The sequence below is a fragment of the Aulonocara stuartgranti genome, assembly GCF_965226115.1.
Source record: "Aulonocara stuartgranti genome assembly, chromosome: 6".
Taxonomy (NCBI): domain Eukaryota; kingdom Metazoa; phylum Chordata; class Actinopteri; order Cichliformes; family Cichlidae; genus Aulonocara; species Aulonocara stuartgranti.
The window spans coordinates 1,361,780-1,370,000 of record NC_138944.1 but is presented as its reverse complement, the minus strand read 5'-3'; the positions used below and the strand labels follow the sequence as shown (position 1 = coordinate 1,370,000).

Here is an 8,221-nt window from a genome sequence, read left to right as displayed (position 1 = left end):
CAGTCGCAGCCACGAGCACACACAGCTGCTTCACTCTGTGGCTCCATAAAAGCTGCACATGATAAAAACATGACCCTCATCTTCTCTGTGTTTACACTTAGGGAGCTGTCAGCTGACCTGCTGCGAATGATTCCCGACAACCACGTCTTATTGGCTAAACTCTGCGCGTTTTACCCGGGGACTGCGGCTGAAATCAACCAGCTGCATGAAAGGGTGCGTACGCTCGACTCCTTCTGGGTAAAATGTAAACGTTGCAGTGATCGGTAAATACTTAAAGCCTTTATTTAATAGACAACAGCAGAAACATGTTTGCAGCGGACGTGGGCGTGTACATGTCGATATTAACGCGTGATGATGTCGCTCGCTGTCTTTAAAGTGCGGCCTGCCTTCACTGGAGGAGTGTAAGGTGCTGGCAGAAGAAGCTGTGAATGAAGGAGACTTGTTTTCAGCGGTTAAACTCCGCCTGCTGAGCCCCGAGCCTGAGGTCGCCCTGCAGATCGGGATAAACCACGTCAAAGGTACTCACACATCAGCGTCTGTGCAGCAGCTGGAAGTTCACAGAAAACAAAGATTTCATGTGTTTTTTCTCCATGTTTTAGTTCATGTTTTTAATGTTTATGGCTCACCCCAACCGCTCGCAGCAGATGGCCCCGCCCCTCCCTGAGCCTGGTTCTGCTGCAGGTTTCTTCCTGTTAAAAGGGAGTTTTTCCTTCCCACTGTCGCCAAAGTGCTGCTCATAGGGGTCATATGATGGTTGGGTTTTCTCGGCGTTATTGTAGGTCGTTACATTACAACCTGAAGCGCCTTGAGGCGACTGTTGTTGTGATTTTTTTAAACTGAAGAGCTGACTGATCGTCCACAATAGTCATAAACACTGATGAGTGTTAGGGTCCAGGGTTTACCCCGCCTCTCGCCCTGTGGCAGCTGGGATAGGCTCCACCCCCTGCGACCCTGATAAGGATAATGATGGACGGGCTGATTAGTTCAAATCTTGCTTTTCATTTTTTTCCCTCCTCAGAACAGCTGGCTGGATCTGATTGGACGGTGGATGACATTCAGCCAATCCTGGACCTGATGAGTTACATCAGAACTGACCGCCTCATCACGACCAAGACCACCGAGTGAGAACGACTGTTTATTAGAAACAACGTTTGTTCTTACCACACACAGAGTTCACTGACCTGAGTGTGTGTCTGTGTCTGTGTGTGTGTCTGTGTGTGCGTGCAGAGCCCGCAGTGAGCTGCTCATCCTCTGTGGTTATATTGGAGCTCTGCTGGCCATTAGAAGACAGTACAGCAGCATCGTACCTGCACTCTACGAATACACCAGGTACACACACACACACACACACACACACACACACACACTGTGAGTGCACAGACACACACACACAGAGACACACACACACACACACACACACACACACACACACTGTGAGTGCACAGACACACAGACACACACACACACACACACACACACACACACACACACACACACACTCACAGTGTGTGTGTGTGTGTGTGTCTGTGTGTCAGCAGCATGAAAGCTGACGCTGGATTCTCTTGGAGCGCACACAGAGGATTTTCCAGTCCTGCACACAAAGAGCAGTTTTCTCAGTGTGAGGTCAGCACTCAGACTGTCCTGTGGTTATAAAACAGAAAGTTTTTATTAGTCCACATCAATGTTTTTACTGTGACCGACTGTGAAAAACAGCAGTTTGTCTGGTACACGATCATAAAACATCGTGGCTCAAGAGTTGGGAGTTTGCCTTGTAATCGGAAGGTTGCCGGTTCGAGCCCCGGCTTGGACAGTCTCGGTCGTTGTGTCCTTGGGCAAGACACTTCACCCGTTGCCTACTGGTGGTGGTCAGAGGGCCCGGTGGCGCCAGTGTCCGGCAGCCTCGCCTCTGCCAGTGCGCCCCAGGGTGGCTGTGGCTACAATGTAGCTTGCCATCACCAGTGTGTGGATGTGTGTGTGAATGGGTGGATGACTGGATATGTAAAGCGCTATATAAATACAGACCGTTTATGTGACTTCATTATGTTGGTTTAGCATGAATGTCCCTGAATGTCTTTAGTTTATTTACATTTTTTAATGTAATTTCTACCATTTTAACTTTAAGAGGAAACTAAAACATCAGTAGGAAAAGTTGTAACACAGTTCAAATTCCAACATCTACGCCCTCCTTCACATTTTCCAAATCCATCCAAAGGGCCAGGCTGGAGTCTCTGCCAAGCCCACTCTGGCCCCCGGGCCTTATGTTTGACACCCCTGGTTTAAACCTCAGCTGAAGCTTTGGAGCGCTACAGGCAGGTTTACATTTTCCTTGATCGTAATCAATGTTCAGCATCTCCTGATTTGTTTGGACACAAGCGTCAAAATAACTTCCAGAAACAGGAACAGATATCACCGTGCGCGGTGACGTCAGCTAATATCGGCTTTTGATTTGGAATTATCGACGATGATTGTTTGGATCTGCTGCACGCCAGCGTCTGTGAACGCGTTTCTTTGTGTTTCTCAGTCAGCTGCTGAAGCGGCGAGAGGTGTGTGTCCCTCTGAAGATCGAGCAGCTGTCTGTGGAGCTGGACGCCTGGAGGGCCTGCACACAAGCTAACAGCATGTACGTCTCACACACACACACACACACACACACACACACACACACACACACACACACACACACACACACACACGTTGTATCAATAACACTACAAGGTGCTCACATTAACGAGCAGAGGTGTAGCAGTGATGCTGAAGAGCGGCCAGGATGAGGCCGGTCACCAAGGCAACTGCATCACGACACATGAAGGAGCCGCATCTGCCGTTAGACTGAGATGGTCACTGAGTGATCGGCTAACTGAAGAATCGTCACTCTGAGGTTTGGAGGACTTCCTGATGAGGGGAAATCAGATGGATGAAGAGCACCAGGAGCCATTACGGCCCACTCTGAAATCAGTGAAGTGGAAGCTTTACTTCCTCTCTGTCTGGGTGGAAATGTGCTCGTCACTGAATGAGGATCTTCTTCTCAGGGCTGAACGTCCCAGCGGCACACAGTGACCCGTGTTTGCACCACAGCCCGATGAAATCAAAGCGCTTGAAGAAAAATGAACCAAATCCTGGACTTCATATAAGATAGTAAAGTTTTAATGATTTATCATGGAGCTCGTCAACATCAGGAAGAGCTTCAGAATAAAATATATGACTGTCTCGTCAGTGCTGTCCCCTCCAGCTCAGCAGCACTCAGATGAAGGCGGCTCCACCTTGTGGTGCTGTTCTGAAACTGCACTTCATAAGCTGCTATTTAAGGAAGCAGAGCATCAAAGATGAACTCGGCCTATCAGTAAGAGCCGTGCATACGGTCTCCCAGCACTAGTGCATGGTTAATTCATTACTAGCATCTTCCTAATACATCCAGAAATGTTTTTATGTACACATAACTGCTCTGCTTCCACCATCCCCACAGCTGAGCAGCGCCACATGCAGACTTACTGCTGGGGACGCGAGCGAGTGTGTGCATGCACATGCATGCACATGCATGCACACACATGCACACTTAGGCACACACATGCACACGCATGGACACGTAGGTACACACATGCACACACATGCACACTTAGGCACACACATGCACACGCATGCAAACGTAGGCACATGCATGGACACGTAAGCACACACATGTACATGCATGGACACGTAGGCACACGCATGGACTTGCATGGACATGCATGGACACGTAGGCACACACATGCACATGCATGGACACGTAAGCACACACATGTACATGCATGGACACGTAGGCACACGCATGGACTTGCATGGACACGCATGGACACGTAGGCACACACATGCACATGCATGGACATGCATGGACACGTAGGCACACACATGCACATGCATGGACACGCATGGACACGTAGGCATGTTGCTGGGCTGATGTTCAGTCATTAAAGCTCTTTTATGATTATTCATCTTAAAGAGACGTCAAAGCTGCGGCTTCCACCAAAAACAGGAACAATCACCACAACAGAGAAGCTCAGACGCCGTCAGTCAGCGAGTCTGGTCCAGTTTAAGGACTCATTGCTTCATTACTGAGTTGACTCAGTTGCAAAGAGTGCACACCCCAGAGTGCAGACCACAGTTTCCCTGAGCCTTACCTAACATAGCTCCATCTTTGACCCAGAACTTGAGTCCTGATCCTGAAACGGGCCCTTTGAAGAGGAACAGAGCAGGGATGAGCTTCTAGAACAACATCGCGCTATCAGTTTGTCACAAACAGCTGGACAAGTTTCATTTCTTTATTTTAGTCTGTGGTTTCCTGTAAGCAGTGACTGCAGTCAGCAAGCTGCAGGCCACAGACGGCTGTTTGAAACTCACACTCACACACACACACTCACACACTCTGCGTCCTGGGTACATTTGTAGCAGACAAGTCTGAGTACATTTGTCACGTCTCAGTATTTTGTCAGTTTTTCTCTTTGTGTTTTTGGGTGTTCAAGCTTGATTATGAAGGCAAACCTACTGATGAGTTCTAGCCCTGAGTGGGTCTCTGGGGCCCGGTCCACACAGCTGGATGTTTTCATATTAAGAAAACAAAGTGTACGTATCATCTGTGAAAGTCCTCAGACTCCAGAGTGGAGCACTCGCTGAAAGCTGCTGCTGTTCCATGAAACAAAGCACGACCGAGTGCCTTCAGCTCGGCTCGCACTGATGCTGTAAACCGTCTTCTGTGAGAAAATGCTGCTGTTATCATGCAGTCCTCATGTCCACACACACTCACAGCAAACGTGCTTCCTTCCTGTCCGTCTGTCTCCAACAGCCCCCCGTCAGAGTGTCAAAGAGAAGAGTTCAGCTGCCTGCAGAGGAGAATCCAGCCGAGCCACAAAGGTAAACAGTCCTCACGCCTCAGAGCGCCGCATCACCAGCTGCAGCTCAGAGGGCGAGGAAAGAAGCATCGTGTTAATGATAATGACAACATTAAACCATTTCCTGACGTCTCTCAGGTGCGTTGCTCCTCTGCGGTGCTGACTACGTGACGGGCTCCAACCTGCCGAGTCACTCAGACCTCCAGCTGTCCTGCTTCACCGGGCAGAGAATACAGGTGTGTGTGTGTTTTAACATCTTTGTGGGGACCAAAATCCCACAGCATTGAAGGCATTTTTGAGACTCAAAATGTGGTTTTAGTGTCAGGTTACAGCAGACTTTCCCAAAGTGTGGGGCCCGCCCCCTAGGGGGGGTGCAGAGCCATTGCAGGGGGGGCGCGGCATGAAAAGGGAAAAAAACAAAACGCTTGCACACGGCTAGCACGGGCGCCCACACAAACGCACAGCAGGAGATGAAGCATCACTGAATATGTTTCCAAACCAACTTCATTCTAAGCCAAAGACTAGAAAATATGGTGAAGCAGATCTGCCCTTTGGCTTCACCTGCACAGGTGCTGAGGTAGGTCTCCCTGCAGGGTTGGTTTCCCTGCATCAGGAGCAGCGCTGGGCTGTTTACATCACGGACAAACAGGATCCCACAGCTGTTTATGTTTTTAAACCCATTTTGCACAGAGAGGCATTTTTTGAAAAATGCATTGACAGCAATGTTGAACATTATTACACAGGAAAAAACAACTACATGTAAAATAATCGCACCGTGACGCCTCTGCCTTTGTAAATGGAGGGACAGCAACTGTGTGTTTATATGTAAGAGTGTAAAACCTGCAGACAGAGACAAAATACTGTTAATCTGACTGTCTGCCATTCTGCAATTCCTCTCATGTAAGCAATAACGTGGCCACAGCGTGATGTGGAAAAAGGCTCATACCTTTGATGTTGCGTGACTCTGTATTCCTCGTCCACACGTAAACGCAAAAAATGAGTTTTAAAAAATCTCCGTTTTCGGTGATTCGAAACGCTGTTTACGTGGACGAAACAGCTGCTTTTCAAAATCACCCGTGTACTCGTAAAACAAAGGGGGGCCCAGCAAAAAAAGTTTGGGAACCACTGGGTTACAGTAAGGTCATGGTTAGGGAAAGCATCGCGCCCATTAGCTGTCCCCACGAGCTCTGATTACCCGACGTGTTTCTGCACTGATGTGTCCAAAGCTCTGTCTGCTCTGTTTGAATGCTCAGGGTCCGGTGTTTTTGCTGGAGGACAATAAATCAGCCATCTCACTCAACGACGCTTTAATGTGGGCGAAGGTCAACCCCTTCTCCCCGCTGGGGACGGGACTCCGCATCAACCCCTTTTAACACACACGAAGAAGAGGAAGACGGTCACGGCGGCGATGAGACAGACACCAGCGGCTGAAGCTCAAACACTTTTTGCCAACTGAAGCTTCAGAGGAGCTCAAAGCTTTTGTAGATTTTGATATTGGTTAGCTGTTACGTGATGAGAATGTAGCCAACCAATCGTGCTTCACGTGTGGAGGAGGACTGGTGTTGAATATGTCGTACTGGGTAGGACTCCCGCTTCATTTCCCACAATGTGATCATGTACATACAGGGTATAGATCTGAGTTCTTCTACTGTACAAAGAAAGCACTGGAATAAAGACACCACTGAGTATTTATGGGAGACTTTCTTTGTGTTCGTGTTAATCTTCTCTCAGCTGCTCCCTTTAGGAGTCACCACAGTGGATCACCTGCCTCCTTCTATCCCAGCGTTCTCCTCTGCCACACCAACTCTCTGCATGTCGCCTTCACTGCATCCACCAATCTTCTCTGAGGTCTTCCTCCTTTCCTGCTGCCTGGCATGTTCACCTCTCCACCTGTCTGCCTCTCGTTCACACACGTATGTCGTACCTCCACCTCTCCAGGCTCTCCTCCACCTGCTCCCTACTCTCAGAACAGATCACAGTATCATCTGCAAACATGAGAGACTCACCTGTGAGCCTGTCCGTCCCCACTGCAAACAAGGAGGAGCTGAGAGCTGATCCCTGATGTAATCACCACCCCCACCTTGAACCCATCTGTCACTCCTACCGCACACCTCACCTCTGTCCTCACATCTCCTGCACCACCCTCACATACTTTACTGACCCTCCTGACTTCCTCTCTCAGATCTACAAAGACACAATGAAAGAATCTGTCCACACACTGTTATATCATATTAGGGCGGCTCAGGACTGTTCATTTATGTGAATACATACATGCTGGCATCTCCTCAAAATGCTTTATTGAAAGGCAAAGATCCAACAAATTAGAGAAAACACAAATAATCAGACGACCCTCTCCTGGCAGCACTTGGTGACTGGAGGAAAGAAGAACTGTTTTAACAGGAAGAGAAGCGAGGTGTGTGTGGTTCTGCTGGAGGTTTCTTCCTGTTAAAAGGGAGTTTTTCCTTCCCACTGTCACCAAAGTGCTGCTCATAGGGGGTCATATGATTGTTGGGTGTTTCTCTGTATGTGTTATTGTCCGATCTACCTTGAGGCGACTGTTGTTGTGATTTGGTGCTGAATAAATAAATCTGATTTGAATCGAATCATATTATTTGGGAATTCTACATACAGCGGTCCCTCGTCTATTGTGGGAGTAGCCAACTTTATTTTTTACAATTATTACAGATGTTTTAAGGCTGGAAAACCCCTCACTGCACACTTTACACTTTTCTCAGACAGGCATGAACATTTTCACATTTTTCTCTCTCGTTCAAACCTTCGTAGAAAAATAAGTCCAGTATTATAGACCGAAACCAAAGATCAAACCCTGTTTTCAGAACATGGGAGCAGAGCAGCTGCCAGAGAATTTAACATTAATGAATCAATAATGAATCAATGGTACAGAAGTGGAGGAAGCAAGAAGAATGAGTTGAGTAAAGTTTGACTTATCTGACTGTTTTAATGTGGTGTGCCTTATGGTCCAAAAAATACAGTAACTTCTACCTTCCCTCAGCATGTCGAGAACTTTTTGTCCCACTGCTAGCGATCGACAAGCTGAACACATTCTGTACTGTACACGAGACACGGCACAGGATTGATTGACAACGATTTACAGCCAATCAGGATGCAGAACACAATGGGCTGTAAAAAAAAAATAAAGCATGCAAAATTGCGACAGCCGCAAAAGATGAACCGCAATATAGCGAGGGAGCACTGTGCTAACATTACTCCTGAGCTCAGGCTGCAAACTGCTCTGAACACTTGGTTTCTCAGTTTGCCTGGGTACACTCCCTGATACTGTCATTGTAAGAAGACAAGCTCCACCCACTTTCTGTTCAAATTTCTGTGAGGGGCAGCCA

At 48.0% G+C, this 8,221-nt stretch overlaps 1 protein-coding gene across 2 annotated transcripts in view; it reads left to right on the top strand.

Moving 5' to 3' along the window:
- Positions 1–6,554, top strand: part of wdr17 (WD repeat domain 17) — a 34,200-nt gene extending 27,646 nt beyond the window's left edge. Inside the window, exons 25-32 of one of the 2 annotated variants that reach the window (XM_082535562.1) lie at positions 102–213; positions 377–518; positions 1,019–1,121; positions 1,228–1,329; positions 2,522–2,620; positions 4,817–4,884; positions 5,001–5,098; positions 6,116–6,554. In XM_082535562.1, the coding sequence (XP_082391688.1) occupies positions 102–213; positions 377–518; positions 1,019–1,121; positions 1,228–1,329; positions 2,522–2,620; positions 4,817–4,884; positions 5,001–5,098; positions 6,116–6,235 (844 nt within the window). In that variant the 3' untranslated portion in view covers positions 6,236–6,554. Of the gene's footprint in view, positions 1–101; positions 264–376; positions 519–1,018; positions 1,122–1,227; positions 1,330–2,521; positions 2,621–4,816; positions 4,885–5,000; positions 5,099–6,115 lie in introns of those variants that run through there. The other variant, XR_014277135.1, reaches the window with a different exon arrangement.
- The last annotated feature ends 1,667 nt before the right edge of the window (positions 6,555–8,221 follow it).